The sequence below is a fragment of the Styela clava genome, chromosome 1 (assembly GCF_964204865.1).
Source record: "Styela clava chromosome 1, kaStyClav1.hap1.2, whole genome shotgun sequence".
Lineage (NCBI taxonomy): Eukaryota > Metazoa > Chordata > Ascidiacea > Stolidobranchia > Styelidae > Styela > Styela clava.
The window spans coordinates 4,530,961-4,549,755 of record NC_135250.1 but is presented as its reverse complement, the minus strand read 5'-3'; the positions used below and the strand labels follow the sequence as shown (position 1 = coordinate 4,549,755).

General features: G+C 35.7%; 1 protein-coding gene across 1 annotated transcript in view; it reads left to right on the top strand.

The window, feature by feature from the left end:
- The window catches only part of LOC120348631 (twitchin-like), a 30,867-nt gene that overhangs the window by 9,716 nt on the left and 2,356 nt on the right, over nt 1-18,795 (top strand). The window contains exons 8-30 of the mRNA XM_039418800.2: nt 124-215; nt 649-790; nt 3,379-3,506; nt 3,920-4,053; nt 5,841-5,979; nt 6,620-6,734; nt 7,192-7,373; nt 7,500-7,625; nt 7,872-8,068; nt 8,981-9,115; nt 9,561-9,705; nt 10,563-10,720; nt 11,183-11,330; nt 11,760-11,909; nt 12,526-12,678; nt 13,073-13,228; nt 13,876-14,025; nt 14,736-14,812; nt 15,406-15,522; nt 16,028-16,270; nt 16,922-17,096; nt 17,531-17,631; nt 18,184-18,376. Of these exons, the coding sequence (XP_039274734.2) occupies nt 124-215; nt 649-790; nt 3,379-3,506; nt 3,920-4,053; nt 5,841-5,979; nt 6,620-6,734; nt 7,192-7,373; nt 7,500-7,625; nt 7,872-8,068; nt 8,981-9,115; nt 9,561-9,705; nt 10,563-10,720; nt 11,183-11,330; nt 11,760-11,909; nt 12,526-12,678; nt 13,073-13,228; nt 13,876-14,025; nt 14,736-14,812; nt 15,406-15,522; nt 16,028-16,270; nt 16,922-17,096; nt 17,531-17,631; nt 18,184-18,376 (3,356 nt within the window). The remainder of the gene's footprint in view (nt 1-123; nt 216-648; nt 791-3,378; nt 3,507-3,919; nt 4,054-5,840; nt 5,980-6,619; nt 6,735-7,191; nt 7,374-7,499; nt 7,626-7,871; nt 8,069-8,980; nt 9,116-9,560; nt 9,706-10,562; nt 10,721-11,182; nt 11,331-11,759; nt 11,910-12,525; nt 12,679-13,072; nt 13,229-13,875; nt 14,026-14,735; nt 14,813-15,405; nt 15,523-16,027; nt 16,271-16,921; nt 17,097-17,530; nt 17,632-18,183; nt 18,377-18,795) is intronic.

The window sequence follows — 18,795 nt, the reverse complement described above, 5'->3', positions numbered from 1 at the left end:
GACAAGACCCTCCGATTTCTTCTCATCCAATTTAGAACACATTTTTACATTTATGCTATCTTTTGGTTAAGTCAAAAATATTAAATATTTTAAATATCAAATATTGAATAAAAAATATTTTAGGTTGATTCTTATGGAACTGAAGAAAGAAGACCAAGCGAAATATACTGCGAAAGTTGGAGAGATCACGTCATCAGCCACTCTGACAGTACAATGTAAGATATTGAAAATAATAAATTTTGGAGTACACTAATTAAATTATTTAATTTACCGGCTGTAAAATACTTATTCTTTATTTCTTAATCTTTTATGCTAGTTTGAATACCCAACTATAATTCTATACCCGGCATAGACTGGTAACCGGACTAGAGATCGTGGTTCGCCATATTATTGAGCCGCCTTATCGGTTTTTCTCTCCCCCAAGGATAAATATTAAATTGTATCCTATTCTATGAGTTAGACGATGAAGCAATGCTGCGCCTTCATGTTTCTCGTTGCCTGCTACTATTCTTACCATGCATTTTCCAGTACACAGTAGATGCGTTCGTATTCAATCCTGCTTGTCCAGTACAAATATGGAGCGAAGAAAATTGTGTAAATCCAATAAAAATGTATTTTACAATCTTTAATTTTATATTTTCTGCACAGCCGCACCAGTTCGATTCCGTAACAGGCTATCTGACACCGAGGTGAAAGAGAGAAGTACTGCAATGTTCGAATGCTCAGTCAGTTCGAAAGACGTTGAAGCTCAGTGGTTCGTTAACGGAAAACTTGTGACTAAAGGAGGAAGGTACATCAGAAATTTTGTGAATTGTAAATTAAAATGTTAATTGCATTGAGAAACTCGCATAATACCGCAAAAGTACAGGGTGCCCATAAAGTATTAACATTTTTTAATTTTCCTAATGGAATTTATCGATGCCGTATATTGTTTTGGCCCTCATAGATGTATTAAATGAGGTAAAAATACTTAAACAATTACGGATTGAAAACAACAAACTTGGTTGAGATATAATGAAAACCGACTTTATAACGAAATTGAAATTGTGAAAAGGACTTTATAGACACTCAGTATATCAGAATACATTTGTATTGGCAAATCGCAGTGCAATTATTCTTGGCATTACATTGTTTGGGAAAATTACGTGATCTTGCTAAAACAATGAAATCACTTTTGTCACTATATCAGAGCTCATTTTTAGGCGAATATCTTTATCAGATTTTATAAAACTGCGATCATCCTAAGTCCTCATAGAAACTTTGCGTATCTTTGAAAATATACACTCGCCAAGAATTCTTTTACAAACGAATCAAAATCCGTTGACTGAAATTTATATTGATTAAAGTCAATCAGGAGACTTTGCTTTTACAACCATATTCAACATATAATACAGGGTGTCCATAAAGTCCCTTCACAATTTCAATTTTGTTCTCAATACATCTTAACCAGGTTTGTTGTTTCTAATCAGTATTTTTACTTCATTTAATACATCTGTGAGGGCCAGAACAGTATATGGTATCGATAAATTTCTTTTGCATTTTTTAAAAAAAATTGAGACTTTATGGGCACCCTATATAATTCCACCAACGGTCATAAGCAGAGCTCAAATAGGAATATCAAATTGTTATGTACGTATAGAATCAAAAATAAAGAAGCGAGGTTCCTAACATTCAGTATGATTGTAAGGGCGGTTTTTTACAAAAACCTTGCTAAGCACACGAGATGTTTTATTTTCCATTCGTTGTTCATTGTAAATAGCCTATATATAATCAAGCATTTCAAACTAATTTAAGCGGTGTGTAACAAAAAAAATGCATTATGGAAAATACCATATTCAATTTAAGCAATCTTTAGCAAAAAGTTTGAAGTGCGCAAATGAAAATTTAATTTCACATTTGTTTTTTCATGTAAATAGTAAATATAAAACACTTCCGACTAAGCGATGCAAAATGATAAAAATACTACATTTTGTTAAAAATCATATCCAACACAATTCAAACAGTGGTCGTTAGGAAGCGTTTTAAGTTATTTAATAATATTTTCGTTTTTCGTTTTTGTATTCAATATGAATAGTAGGAAATAATGAAGCACTTCAGTATAATTAGCAAAAACTGTTTAACTGCAGTAATGAAAATTTAACAATATGTCTAACAAAAAATATTACAATATCTGCATAACAAAATCAGGCGCTCCCGAAGTATGTGCATCAAGATGGCGCACAACCTGAACTCTAACCTGGTACAGTACACATACTGTGTTCAGGTTGTGCGCCATCTTGGTGCACATACTTCGTGAGCTCCCAAAAGCAAACTTGAATCAACTTTTATGTTCTATGTTGAATCAAAACTAGGCAATGAAATTCTATGTGTCACTCGATTGACTCGTATTTTATTGGTTGATCGAGCGGATGAAATCCCAGAAGAATTCCCATTCACTGCGTTTCAGCTGTTGTCCGCATTGCCTGTATATCATTGCGGTGTGAATATTGACTGCTAGTTTCTTTTTGTATTTCTAATATTACTTGAATTTGATAGTAAATAAAATATCGATTGAACAGAATGAAATGAATACAAATGGCGTTGGGATTTTAATATTTGGTATTCTAACGAAATTTTTACGGCATCTCAAATTAGTTTATATTTTGTGAATAAACAGAGTTTGGAACCAGTACGAAATTTATTTAACGCAAGATGTTACGATTTCGCTTAGTACAAAGATCTACATAGGCCCATACTTGGTTGTGCGTGTAATAGGTTCATTTAGAACTCAATCATTCATTAGGAATTCTGGTAGAGTATCGTAATATCGTACACTCGTACAGGATTGATCTGTATTCAACTCAATTTAGGGATATCATACTCTACTTCGCACATAGAAATATATATTCTTATAATATATCATACTTTTTTTCCTTCAAGACAATACTAAAAATCAAGTGTTTCTTAAAAAATGGGGCGATCTTTACAAACCTATAGACCCCAATTTGGTCACATTTGGATCGATATTTAAAATTGAACAAGGCGGCATTTTTTTTAGCAATGTCGCAAGTTGATGAACCTATACCACACAAGGATAAAAGCATAAGCAGGACTTTAGAGTCGAGAGAAATTTTGCACCCGAAACCGGGGTAAGATTGACTCTCGAGTCCGAGCTGTTTAAATAAATTTTTATTCCGACACTAGCTACGAACTCCGAGGAAATCAATTTTTGAAAACAAAAACTTTAGCGAGTGAAAGCCTTTATTGTTTGCCTACTTAGTCAATCAAATGCGTTCCGAGCTTCTGCCGTAAATTTCACCTAGGTCCACTTCGAGTCCACCAAAATCAACCCTCCGAATTCACAGATTTTATTGAAACTATTGATCACCTTTTCTTCAGGTACAAAATCACTCATTCTGGAGATAAGCACTCACTATTCATTGATAACGTCACACTAGCTGATAACGGAGCAAAAGTCGAAGTGAAAGTTGGAGACAGCGCTTCAAGTGCAACATTGAACGTCAACGGTATTTATGCTACTATTTTAATAATGTTTTACAGCTCTGCTCTAAATGGGGCAATAGGCAAGCAGCTGTGGTAATATTTCATTGTTTTCGTACAAGATACAGTGATATAGACTTGCTCTAAACAAGGCCGTGAGTAATCATAACATAATCGAAATATAAGTATATATAGATATCAGAGAACATGTAGATTGACCACTGAATCTGATCTAGCGTTATTAACATCTGACAAACAAAACCAAGTGTGGTTTGGGTTTTCTGACATTAAGAGCAAGAGCGACTGATATTTAACAAGGGGAGTGCACAACGTACTTTTTCGCACCCAGCTGTCCTTTGATTTTTTATTTTTATTTTAACGACGAAAGTTTATCCATATTCACTTTATTGTAAGAAATCGTTTTTCATTGTTTTCACAGAAAAACCAATCAAGGTCCTAAAGAAGATGGAAGACGTGAAATGTCGTACTGGAGAAAAAGCTGAATTTTCATGTGAAATTGACGATATTGATCAGAAAAATGTCAAATGGTTCAAGGATGACAAAGAAATTAAGGTAGAGTGTAGTTGACTCGCAGACGTTTTGCCCACGGACTTTTCGGGCCAGACGTTTTGGCCCACATAGGCCTCGGAGCGGAAACATATCTCCGCCTTGGAGCCTATTTGGTCTGAAACGTCTGAATACCAAGTAGTTGCATAACAGATATAGCTTAAATTATAAAAATAACATTTATAACTCCTTAACGTGCAGTATAAATATTGCAACGTAAATCCAAAATATTAGTATTTTTTAATCGTAAGTGTGGGCTTTTATCTAACTTTTTATACGAATATTTGCTCAAAGCAAGTTACGACTCGAAAACGCATAAGACCGACTTTCGTACGAAGTTACCACTTTCGCATTCATCAACCTCATTATATGGTTAACCCTAGTCTTAATATGACAAACCTTTTTTTCTTATAGGAACGCATGACGCAATCCTCGCCCGTTACAGTAATTTCTTTCAAATTTTAGTTAAATCGGCGATTTTTTTTTATACCACACCGCAATGAACAACCTAGGTATGTGAGAATACAATGGATAGCCATATTCTGACTTTCACAAACATTTTGTACTCTAGCAATTGAGGACGTGTAATACAACAGTCGTTTGAAAATTAAGATGAAATCGACACTTTTTTACGCATTTATAGGCAGTACGCATATGTGATGAGCTCATAGTAGAACATGGCACCATATTTAATCCAGCTTCCAAGCAAAGGAATTAACAATGTCTCGAGAAAGAGATTTTTGAGCCAAATTAATCCCGAGGGACTGGTCACTAATGGTCATTATTTCATTCGGTAAAGCTTTCAGTAATCGTGGATGACCTCTAGTTAAAGATTAATAAATAATTTCAATAATATTCAACCAACTTTGGCCTTCCCTGTACATCTAGTTGAAATAATGGTGCTTCAGAAGTATGTGTACCAATATGGAAGTAACTGATTTTGTTCGCCTATTCTAAATCAAGTTGTGTAAAGGGACTGAAACCTATGAGCAGGAGGTATACCCACTTGGCTAACACAGACAGTCCCCGAACTCGTAATAGAACTGAAAAAAGGAAAATCGGAGTAAAATTATGGCCTAACCCTAACCTGGAACACATACTACTTAATATCATTGTACGAGAGTCATATGGAATGACAATAACATATTAGTACCAACTCGTGATACAGTATGTCACAAGGCAATACAAGCTTTTTAATCGGTCTTGTCCGGGGTTCGAGTTCAAAATTAACGTATTACGTGCGATAATAAGACATATTTTTCTATTAAAACACAGACATTAACCATCAAAACTGATTAATTATTATTAGCTCAATAACATTTAACCTATACGATATGATTTTTATGAGTATAGTTTGGCAGACAACAGTTTAGAAATCACTTCTCGGTATTTTGTTTCTACTTTAAACATTCTAAATAGGTACGGTTTTACTTTTCCCACTTTACCATAAAATTTTCTCTAAAAATAGTGATTTCATCTTATTTATTCCTATTTTAAAGAAAACACAATTTATACATATGCAGATAGATATGCAGCGTGCTTTGGACATATGGAAGTATTTTATTAAAACCCGAATCCGTTGTTAAATGTCATTTATGTGACAAAATTTCAGTGTTCGATGTATAAATTCTCTAATAATATCATAAAGTAAAACAGCATCAACTGCGCATTGGTTGTATGGCATTGAATATACCGTTTTACAATAAAATCGAGAGCAACTCTAGTGTTTAGTAATACATTCTTGTAGTACGGCGTTTCAATATTCTGTATTCTTATGTGTTTGTGTTATTTAGCCGTCGAAAGACAAGTACGAACTCAAGCAAGTCCGAGGAAAGTTTATTCTTGTTGTGAAAAACATCGATTTCAACGATGAAGGAAATTACAGCTTCCAAGTTCGTGGTGTGAAACAGGCTGCAAACCTTGCTTGTACAAGTAAGTTGGATTTTATCATAGTGATAATAGTTTAGTTACTTATGCCAGTGGTTTTTAAACTTTTTAAGCCGCGCCCCCTTTTTTGAATTTGTCAAGTATCGCGTCAAAAATACCTAGCTAACAATAAGCTACAAATAACGAACAGTAAGACGAAATTATGTTTTATTCAAAAAACATGTTGAAAATATATGAATGTTATCGCAATCTCAAAACAATCAAGAAATGTAGATATCCAAAATAAGGCGGGCAAGATAAAATCTAACAGATATTTTTATTTCTAATTAGTTTTACGCTCCCTCCGAAAATTGTCCCGTGTGGGGACGCCTCACCGTTTGGGAACCACTGACTTGGGCAAAGCACAGTTAAGTGTGTAACTTCAGTGATTCAGATGTGTAAGTCATTCCTGGAATACGGTTCCACCTCAAACTCAGAATTTTACCGATTTACCTTATTTTAGTTTCATTACGAGTTCGGGGACTGGTTATGTTAGTCAAGTGAATATACCCCCTGCCCATAGGTTTCAGTCCCTTTACACAACTTGATGTAAAATAGGCAAACAAAATTAGTTAGCTCCATATTGGTACACACACTTCGGGAGCGCCGAAAAGTGTCGATTTCAACCTATAAATTCTTCTTCTAGATCCACCCTCTGTCGACAAAAAGTTCCTTGAGAACGTGAGGAAAAATCCATTGAAATTCAAGGCTGGAACGAAAGCAAAGATCGTTGTTCCAATAATTGCTAAAGATCCAATGAAGTAAGAACTACTATTATTTATAATTTTCAATTACTAGCGTACCGATGACTCCCTCGCGATTAGGAACGTGTGTTGCGAAGTAGTGTTTACTGATACAATTAGATTTTATTACACCATCGAGCTTCATAACTTGTTTTAAAACTTAAATTTTCACCAGGTATACTCGCTTATAACTACAATTTTGTTTTATGATGTCATAATTCTTTCACAAACTATGATAAATTTATCATGACGCCATATTGTATTGATATCAAATATGACGTCACAGTAAATATTAATATTGTTTAAAATACAAAATATGACAATCGCATTATGACGTCACAAATTTCCACAATTTTTAAATGTTCAATGAAATCCGGCGTTTACGCCACTGAATCATATATTCAAGTACATTTCGATAGATAAAATAAACTTTCAAAAATGTATTAATTGCTAAGAAATTGTTTTACTCATAAAGCGTGTCCTGGACAAACGGGCGTGTTACTTTGGAAGAACGTGGTCGATTTCATATGCATAACACGAGTAAAGAAGCAATTGTTGAAGTGCAAGCTTGCAAGATATCTGACAGTGGAGAATATGAAGTCAAAATTCAAAATGAAAATGGTGACATCACAGTAGCAATTCCTGTCAGAATCGTAGGTGAGTTCGAACTTTTTCATTTCTTCGTGTGATCCACTGGTCTGACATTAGTAATTCGTCTTCAAATATTCAAGCATTACTTTCTTGTTTTCAATGATAATTTTAATCAATTAATAAACTTGACAGACAAACCGAACTCACCATCCGGAGAAATCAAGTTTTCAGATATTGAGAAAAGCGCTGTCACCATGTCTTGGGAACCGCCTGTCAATCTGGACGTCCCTGTCGATGACTACATCATTGAAGCTCAAGGTAAGAACAATATTTACTTTGGTTTTAATTCAGAATTTAAAACTGATTGACTATTTTGATTAGATCCGTGATTCTCAAACTTATTGAGCCGCGAACCCTTTTTTTAGAATTTTAAAATAAAGAAAATCGGAATGAAATTATGAAATAAGGAAAATAGGAATGAAATTATGGACCTGAACTACACGACGGCAGTACCAATTTTATACTATTTCATTTTCGAATTAAAAACCTAATTTCTGACTTCAGTCGAAGGTACCAATCAATGGAAAAAGATTGCAAAAGTCAAACCAGACAAAACATCTTTCAAGGCTACTGGACTTGCAACAGGCAAAGCTCACAAGTTCAGAGTGAAATCCTCAAATTCAGAAGGAGAGAGCGAACCACTGGAATCTGACAAGATTACACCGATTGAGCCGGATCAACCACCAAAGATTGATCAGAAAGTACGATATTTTGTTTTACTGTTGTTTTTTTATGGAAATTATTAGCTGGATGTTTGTTTTATGAAAATTTGCTCCAAGCATAGTCACACCTACTTAGAAAAACAATCCTCTCTAAAGTCGAGTTCTTGCTGTAGGACATGTAGGTAATAACTGTTGCTATCATCCAACTCGGAACATGAAGTGATATTGTGCGATTCAATGTGCGGCAAGACCAGTAACACTAAAAAAACGATTACAAATAGATTATGTCTTTGTTGCTTTGACTTTATTGCATTAATATTGGATAAGAAGTCATTCCATTTAACCGAATATGAACCTACTGCGCTTATACAATTAAATGGTATCAAAAGACTGGCACGACTACGGAAAATAGATATTGCAAAAGACTTTTTTCCTAGAACGCAACCTAGTGTTCAGGATTGAAATAAGGAAAAATTTCTCACAATTCCTGTGCCTCATGATGAGAAACAATCCTAGGCATCAGTGAGACCGTGAAACTTGAAGAGGCTAAATTCAATACAGTGGAGACTGTATTTGTATTTTATCCAACTTTTGATTAGTTTCAATTCATTATGAGCTAAATTTTTTTGAGGCTGCACACCGCTTATCTCTCTTACTGTCTGAACGAGGCTATAACAAGCAGGTCCTTAGACGTAGAGAGCTAGTGAATTGTGAAAGATCAGAAAGTAACTGCTTGGGTGGATCATTGTATTACCCAAGTTTTGGAAACAAAATCTTTATATCACAATGGCAAAATGCTTGGTTCAACTAGACTAGACAACAATTGGATGTGCATTTTGATCTCTGTGAAATTTTCGAACTTCATGGAAATAAAATATAGTCAAACTCCGCAACCTTTATATTTGACTACAAATCATGAAATTTCTAACTTCAAATTTATTCAAAATCCAGATCATTGATCAACTGGCCAAAACTCCGATAGTAGTTAACGCAGGAGAAACAGCAACGATTAAGATTCCTGTTGACGGAAACCCGCCACCTAGTGCTTCGTGGATGCATGATGGCGAAGAAATTCTTCCAGTTAAGGTGAGAAAGATAAAGATTTTTTATTCTCATCTCGTGGAAAGGAAAGCTGATAATACGATTTAATTCTACGATAAACAAACCTCGACTCTGTCGCCCAGGGCGGGTATGAAGATAGTTAATCGACTTACCGTGCAAGGTGCATGGAATGAAGATTTTGGCATCTGAATATGTTCATCCATATTCAATATTATTTGATAAAATTTAGGATCTCGTGTTTCTGTCTTTCTATAGAGGTGCTTATTGAACCGTAATGCTAATACCGACTCCAAATTTATTTAAGTCATGAAAGATTTGTTTCAAAAATTCAAAGCAGAATTAGGCGCATTTCGTATTTGGCCTCCTGTATTAGTTATTTGCTACATGTGGATATGGCTGAAAATCCCGAAAAAAAAAATCACAATCAAGGAAACGGGCATCTAAAATTTCACCTCGTTACGAATTTTAGCATCACAGAGCAAAAAAAGATTCAACAACCAAGGACGTTACTTTGAAAATCACAAAATGTCAACGCAGTGATAACGGGGAATACGAAGCTCATATCTTCAATAATGTTGGCGGAGTTGTCGTCAAAACAAAGATCGTTGTCAATGGTAGGATATTCAGAGTTATAGGAAATAGAAAAACTAAATATTTTGCGCTTTCATGCGTATACTAAATAGAAAACAAAAGATCATCTTAAAAGCAACCAGTGTCTCGAAAATGTCGTATCCCACTTGTCCAACATGTCCCACATGCCCCTCTTGTCCCACTTGTCTCACGTGACCCACTTGACAAGTGGGAGACGACATTTTTAATACACGATAAGCAACGTAATACACGATTAATACACGAAAGCAACCGCAAAACGTACATTTGAGTACCACGATATGAGAAACAATTACTGTTCTTTTGTCATAATTTCATGTTTTTGAATTGTTATTTTGGGCAATATAAATAAATATCTTAAAGTACAGACCTTATATAGATCGGAAAGTAAACCAAGAAATGAAGCTTTATCACACCATATACTACGGGTGTCGTCACTTAGGATGGGCATTTCGAATCGCCGCCATCTTGTTTTTTTTTTCTTACCGCCAATGGTCGAGGTGAATTCCTCAATTTTTTTAGCCATATTTTTTCAACGCAATTCTGACACATCGCTCAGCAATCTGTTTGAGTGATTTATTCTCTGTTTTCAGTAGTTCATGTGTTAATAGGACCAATTAATATAAAAAAGTTGCATACTATTAGGTATTCGAGATTCGATTCTATTCGAAAAAATATTCGATTCTGAAATCATCAGGTATTCAAAAATGTGTCCATACATACAGTTCATTCAATCTTTCACAGCTAATTTATTTGTAACGTTAAAGCTGACAAAGTTTAAAAAGACAATTCCATAAACATACAATACATTAGTTTTATTTCGGAGATTCCCAATTTTCCTGTAATTTTGTTCCATTTTCAGACGTTCCCGCTTTCAAGGAAGGTGCTACTGTCAGTATCGATAAAGTTTCTCCCAAAGAGGTCAAAATGTCTTGGAAAGAACCAGAAGATACCGGAAATCAACCAATTACTGGATATGAAATCGAAAGATCTGTCGCTGGGAAAGATAAATGGGAAAAAGTAAGAAAATCCTTTTATCTTATTTGTGAAATATACTGCTGTGAACACGATTTTGGAAAAACAGCAAAATTTACGTAGAGAGACACTATGCTTTGACAATTTCATATTTTCCCAGTTTGGCATGACTTATCCAATTTCGTACGTGAGATTCCGATTTTGCAACTCTAACATAGTTAGTCTTGTTGTTGTCTGTGGGACAAAAATAAATTTTCCATATGTAACAGCAAGACCAATCGCTTCCTAATTGAAAACATATAAAGTTAAACATACAGTTACACAAAACTGCGCTATCATGCCCGTATTTTATTGTTTGATTTTGAAAATCGGGCGCTCAAATACCATCGTACGCTCATAAAAATCTGACAGCAACGTTTTCGTATATTTGTGTCTTTCTCTCATGTAACGTTTAAAATGTTACGTAAATTAGGGGCATAATATATAATTCCTTCATTTTACTTTTAGATTGGTGACACAAAACCAGGAACCACGAGTTTCACAGCTGGCCAGTGTGCCCCGGGAGAAACATACGTGTTCCGAGTCAAAGCAAAGAACAACAGAGGACTCAGCGAACCTGTATCTTCAGCACCAGTTACTTGCGGTGCCGCAGTTTGTAAGTTCATTCTGTTGACGAATACTAGAAATTTCGGGTTTTTATAACCGAGTATGCAACGGCGAGGGTGTTAGCTCAATTATTGAATCGTCGCATAATTCATGGAGTATCTTACCATAAAAAACAGTGTGTGATAAATAGGCGACTTTTACCTAGGTAATTTAGAATGTGGTCTTTCAATAAGTTCTTCAGGAAGTCCTAAACGTTATTGAAATGCAACTTTCAAGTGGGATGTTTAAATATAAAATTGGCTGCAAGACTTTTAATAGTTTTCGTGGTACCAACAACACTTCAGTCAGAAATATTAATCCCGCGATGAGTTTTCCGCGTAACTCGATTCTTTTTATAATGTCGTTTTTTATAGACTGTCAGCTGAAAGTTTTAATATCGAAATTTTCCCGACATCGTTTCAACTAAAAATCTTTTTAGCACCACCAAAAATTGATCCTAAAATTCTGGAACAACTTGCTAAGACTCCGATCAGAGTGAAAGCTGGACAGACTGGACGAATCAAGGTTCCAGTTTCTGGACAACCTCCCCCGACTGTAACCTACACGAAAGATGGCGAACCCGTGAAAGGTAAATTTTAATATGGGATTAGAAGATGTAAAGTTGTGTCATAAAATATGCGATTTCGTGTTGTTATTTCAAAGTCAATATCTTCTGCCAGGGTGGTCCAATCCCGGGCACGCGGGCCGCATCTTTACTATTCTTAAAGTACCTAAACTCGCGGTATTTTGATCAAGTTTGGGTTTTTCGGGCTGAGACCCGCAAGACCTTTTCAAAATTATTTGCAGCCCTTCCATCTTGCAAACTTGGACCACCCTGTCGTATGTGCTATTGAGCTGCTCATTGCTCTCTTTATCTCAAAGTCGCAGGTTCGAATCTTTAGGAGGATGGTAATGCAAATTGCATTGGATTTCTATTATATACATAACGATATGAATTACGACTACAGTTGCCATTCAAATTCTTGTATCTGTAACATTGAAATAGCTATTTATTATCATACCTAACTTGGACTGGAACCAGTGAGATACTGGTGCGTCCCAGGTATCATCTAAATATGAGATGTCGCAATCAAATGGAACCAGAGTCCATTCAAAATGAGTCGGTCAGACAAACGTCATTGTCACCTACGACCTACGTACTAGTAATACAACAATTTATAACCAATAAAAATCTCTTCACACAGAGGACAACAAGAGAGTTATGAGAGACGTGAGCGACGCAGAAAACGCTCAACTTGTGATTCATAATTGCGAGAGAAACGATTCTGGAAAATATGTCGTCAAACTAAAAAACGAAGCTGGAGAAGTTGAAGTTCCGATAAATGTTCTGGTTGTTGGTGAGTTGTTGTAAAAATGAAAAATAATAAGCCTTGTGTAAATTAATTTTTATCGTAATCTCAACAAATTCCTTGAGCTATTTTTTTAGCGCTAAAACATTAAAATTTGGTTTTAGTTTGGTTGTGGCAGCATCAGGCGGGCCAGATTGAATTACCCAACGGGCTGGATTTGGCCCGCGGGCCATAGTTTGCCCATATTAGGACTAGTGGCAAAGGCAAGGCCCATAAGTATCGGGCTAGTATTTTCCCCATTTCCGACACTTCTGAACCTAAAATATAGTCAAAACCATGGTTTTCACAGATTGAACAAAGCCGCGTTCAGCGATTCATGCCAGTAGATTCGAGTAAAATAATATCGATTATAAGCATTCTACCATTTATCTTATTTACTCAGACAAGCCGGAGTCACCTTCGGGTCCGATTCATTTCTCTGACATCTCATCCAAAGGAGTAACAGTATCTTGGACTGCTCCAGAGGACGATGGCGGAGAAAAAATAGGTCACTACATTATCGAGAAAAGAGAAGAAGGAAAAAAGAACTGGACATCAGGTAACGAATTTTGCTAATTAATTAATTATGCTGTTTTATAAATAAAATCTAAGGAGAGAGAAATGCTCAAATATATTGACACGGATGTACAATAACTGGCGCTCCAGAAGTGTGTGTACCAATATGGAGGTACCGGTAACTAATTTTGTTCGCCTACTTTACATCAAGTTGTATAAAGTAGCGGAAGCATATGGGCTGGGGGCACTTGGCTAACACAGACAGTCCCCGAACTCGTAATAGAACTAAAATAAGGAAAATCGGAATAAAATCATGGCCTAACCTTAACCTGGTACACACACTACGAGAGTACCCAATGACTCTACTTACCAGTACCTGCAGCATATGCAACTCAACTGTCGCTAAGCAATGAGTTCGCAAAATTCCCATAAATCAAAAAAAAACAGCGAAATTATGGGTGAAATATAGGATCTTCTCGAACTCGAAAAATTTCGAATAAAATGACTCCTTCCATTCATAAGTACCTACAATTTGGAATTGATCGTTCCATTAGTTACGGAGAAAAGCGTTTTATCGCACTAATAAAGCCGCCCCAACCACAACAAAATCATTATCCACAACAACAACAATAAACGAGTTGTTATAACGAAACATTTGGTCACTTCGTAACCAATTATCTTGCTTTTTAGTTGGCAGAACTTCCAATCCTACAGACACGAGTTTCAAAGCGAAGAATATACCAAGTGGTAAAACATACAGATTCCGAGTACGTGCTGTCAATAGTCTTGGCGAAAGTGATTCTTTGGAATCCGAACCAGTGGTGGTTAAAGATCCATTTGGTGAGTTATAGTATTGCTGTGGGAATATGGTAAATTTTAATATCCGGTTGCAATCTGGATCGATTCTGGCTTCCCGTAAGTGGCTCGGACCTCATTTGTGCATTAAAAACACAAAATGGTGTAATATAGTGATTTTCAATTCTTTTTCAATTCATCCCTCCATCTGTATATTTTGAAATTTTTCATTCCCTTCAATATGTATAAATACTTTGTCTGTTCGTTTTTCAACATCCAATGAAACACTAAATAGTGATCCATGAAACTCGCGCTCTGTTGAGGCAGAACTTTTAAGGTTGCATTAAGTTTAATAGATAATTTGATGGTTTGTTCAATTCAGCTTTGGAATTTCAAATAATTACGATCATAAAAAGCCTAATACAAGATGGTCGCCAGAAATTTTGTCAAACAGCTGTTTATTTTTACAAAGAATACCTTTTACAAAGTATGTCAAAGGCATATGTTTTAAACAGAATATTACAGAAATCGAATAGAACCTAAATAAAATGTATCAACCTAAAACTTAAAAGAAATAAAACGTATCGAGAAAGAAATGAGTGAACACGCATTTTATTCGTGATCTCGTCTGACCTTCATATTTTCTGCTCTTTTAGCGACCGACCAGTATAACTGAACTTTTTGAAAAGAAAGCCTTACTAAAACTGAAACTTTTTGGTATTTCACAACTCTTCATTGTTTTCCATGTAAACCAGATGCACCTTCCAAGATTAAAGGAGATATTGATCTCGATACAGCAACTGACGACTCCATCACTATTTCATGGAAGGGGGTAAGTTGTGAATAGCTCAATTTGTAATTTATCAGCGTAATGGTTTAGTGGTTGGCGGTATTGAATGATGTCCCAAATCACGCCTCTCGAAGAATTGGGTCCAAAGTCGATCTCGAGTTGAGTTCGAAGTCGAGCTCGAGTTGAGTCCGAAGTCGCGCTCGAGTTGAGTCCGAAGTCGAGCTCGAGTTGAGTCCGAAGTCGAGCTCGAGTCCGAAGTCGAGGTAATCACTGCGTTAAGTCTCACTGGCGGTTATTCGAGGACATGTCCGAGTCACCTCAAGTCTTTGTTGAATGGTTACCCAAGTCTATCAACACTCTTGGTTAGAGTTTAATTATGTTCATATCTCTGCTTCATACACCATGTCCACCTGCTCGACAAGGCTGTGATGATTGTCAAACTGGACTTTCGAAATAGGTTCACAACTTATACAATGAGTGGAAAGTACGGTGATACTCTATATGAAATTGGAAATGCATAATTAGGACAGAGTTTTGAGCCTGTTCATGCATTGCTATGAAAAATAAGTGCGTGTATGAATATATTCATAGCTATTCTGTATGAAGTTTTTCGTACTTTATATCTTTCTTTGCAGGTTGAAGACGACGGTGGTAGCGAGGTTAAAGGTTATTACGTTGAGAAAAGAAAGAAAGGACAGAATACGTGGAGTAGATGTAACCATGATAAACCATGGGAAGGACAAACATATAAGGTGAAATATTAATTGACTATAAAGGCGGTAATTATGTCGGCGTTTCAAATTAACAACCCTGGGCTCAAATTTCTAATGTGGTGAGTTCCAACAATGGGAAATCTCGTCAATCAACCATCAGTTATTTGTCAACACAATGAATACATCACGAATAATATGGGAAAATATAGAGCAAACAAAAAAGATCAATTTTAATTCTGTGAGTCGTGAGGGTCTTCAAGCAGCTACACTTACAACGCTGATTCAGATCAACAAATGATTATTCATGGAATGAATGAATATTCGACTAAGCTAAAATTTTAGCCTAACCCTAACCTCAAGCCATATTTTGTATAGTTTTAACAAAATTTACTAGGTGAAGTTTAAGGGATTTGCAGCATGCTTTTTTAGGGCCATGTTAAGAGCAAGTGTGTACAAACAAACCAGTCGGTAATAACTAGGATCAATTATCCAGAATTTTTTTTTTTTTTTAAAATCAATTGAAACTATTTATTGTAAAATCCAGGCCACCGGACTCCGATTTGAAACTGAATACGAGTTCCGCATTATCGCAGTTAACTCTGCAGGAGAGGGTCTGCCCAGTGCACCTTCCAAACCTTTCCCAGCTCGCACGCCTGTCGATGCACCCGGGGAGCCTTCAGATTTGGAACTGATTGACTCCTCCAATTCATCACTTACATTAGCTTGGAAAGGAACTGAACAACATGGCGGTGCAGACCTTCTTGGATATGAGATTGAGATCAAAGAGGTACGTTTGTGCAAATAGGAATAAGTACGTTTTTGAGAATGGGGAATGTCCATTTATGAAAATGGTTAGAGCAACCATATAAAATGAACTTTGTGGTAAAAAATATTTACAAATTCAGACTGCTTTTCTACAACTTTTTTCGGATTGAAGATGTAAAAATGCATCATAAAAATAATAGGAGTTCGAACGAAATTCTATATAACAAAAATATTATTTCTGTTGGAATGTTGATTTGAAACTAACTTTATGGCGACTCAATCATAATAAATAATTTTGATAGTTTTTCATTCAAAGCTCAGTTGGAGTGAGGATGTGAAACTCCTTAAAAACGTCATTGAAATCAAAAGACAGATATTTCCCAAACAACAAAAATTTAGAAAAATTGGCGCTCCAGAAGTGTGAGTACCAGTATGGAGGTAACTAATTTTGTTCGCCTGCTTTACATCAAGTTGTGTAAAGGGACTAAAACCTATGGCCAGTGGGTATTTACTTGGATATCATAGACAGTCCCGAACTCGTAATGGAACTAAAATAAGAAAAATCGGAATAAAATTATGGCCTAACCCAAACCTGGTACACACACTATGGGAGTACTAAAGAATTATCCATATGTAGTCTTCGTGCCCAATAAATGTAATGAAACGTACACAGGAAAATTCGAATAACTGGCAACTGTGGACAGACGGAGCAATCATGGGAACGTCGTGTGTACTGAGAGGTTTGAGAGAGGGAGCTTCATACAATGTTCGAATGAGATCTGTGAATCGAGGCGCAAGAAGCCGGTACTATTACTACAAAGGTGTCATGACAGCTGTGGAAGTAATGAGTAAGTTTTTATTTTTGTATTTTTACTTTGTGCGTCTGTGAAACGATGTAAAACAAATGTAAAATAAATAAACGCTACACAGGGATCCTAAAAATATAGTGCCCACTTGTGTTATTGTTCTGAATTGGGGTAGGTATAATTTATTGTGGGCAAATGATCAAAGTAAGCATATGCAGTGGAATTTATGCTATTTTCTAGTTCAGAATACATATAATACTTTAATCGCCCTCACACTGCTTGCAAACCCTTAGTGGACGGCAGGAACAAGAGCGCTTAAAAATGTATATAGCTATTTAGATCAATGTTTTGATTGATGTCCCGTATATTTATTTCGAGATACTGGACGAATTGTTTCACTATCAACGAACTGCTCTCTTTTCATTTACTCTTCGAAACTTATCCTTGATTGTCAACTCATTTATGTTTTGTTTCAGTGGCTCCAACTTTCAAGATGACGCCTGAACTGGAAGCATGTGTGAGAGATGGATTCCAAATCAACGCAGGAAGCACAATCAGAATCAATGTTCCATACCATGTAAGTGCATGGTTAGTGATTTTGGAGATATGCGTATGGCTAATAGTGACAGTAATAGCACATTTGAGTATGTAGTTAGAATGCTATTAAGTAGTCTGGGAAATTTAAAGTTGATTTGTGAAAGCGTACATTTTTTGTTATCGTGATTTTTGCAAATTTATAAGTCGACCATAGGTTTCAACTTTGTATTAACAAATTTGAAATACGTGGTACTTTCTAAGAATTCAAGTTTGCAATCTGTAATCATAACTCATATAAAGTTTCAGTTCAAATTTAGCACATAAAATAATAGATTTGAAAAATGCTTGCATTTTGAGTATTCGAAATTCATATTAATTGCTATTCGGAATTCGAAATTACTTTTAAAATCGAAAAACAACAGAATTTTGCGAAACAATCGTCAAATCTATAACAAAGGTCATTTTTTAATGGCGAGAATTATGAAAGACAATAGTTTTTGATACAAAACGTTAAAAATTGAATAATATTCCACTTATAGAATCGGTAAATCCATAAATATACAATTAAATATAAATAATTCTTCTTATCCAGGGAAGGCCTAGGCCTCAGATAGTCTGGAAAAAGGACGGAGAGGAAATTGATGTAACTTGTGAAATCATCAGTTCTATCGGAATAGATCAACTGATCATCAGACATGCAAGAGGATATCATTCTGGCATCTACTCGGTTACACTCACCAATACTTCGGGATCTGACACATTGAAAGTACCAGTCAAAGTTTTCGGTAAGTTATATTCAATGATGGGTGTGTACTGATTGATATTGAAAGAATAAATTCACTCACGCCAGTCGACGTAAGTCGCAACTCGGGGTGTAGGGACTTGTACCCAACACTGCTATAAATTAATAATAGGTAGCAGCAAACAAAACAAATTTATCCGCCGTTTATTCGATTAGAGTAAAACATAAATGTCGGATTTTAAAATGTTGTTGATAATTCAGGTAATTCCCCACATTACGGTAGGAAGTGTAGATTCTTTGCAGTTTCTGCAGCTCTTTCAGTTGCTCGTACGTTTGCTCGGTCACTAAATGATTTTCTTCACGTATGAGTGAGTGCTCGTGAACATGTTTGAGCAAATTTTCTGAAAATAGCCCATTCACTTCGCCAGGATCTACTTTTAATATCAGGAATACCTCGTTTTT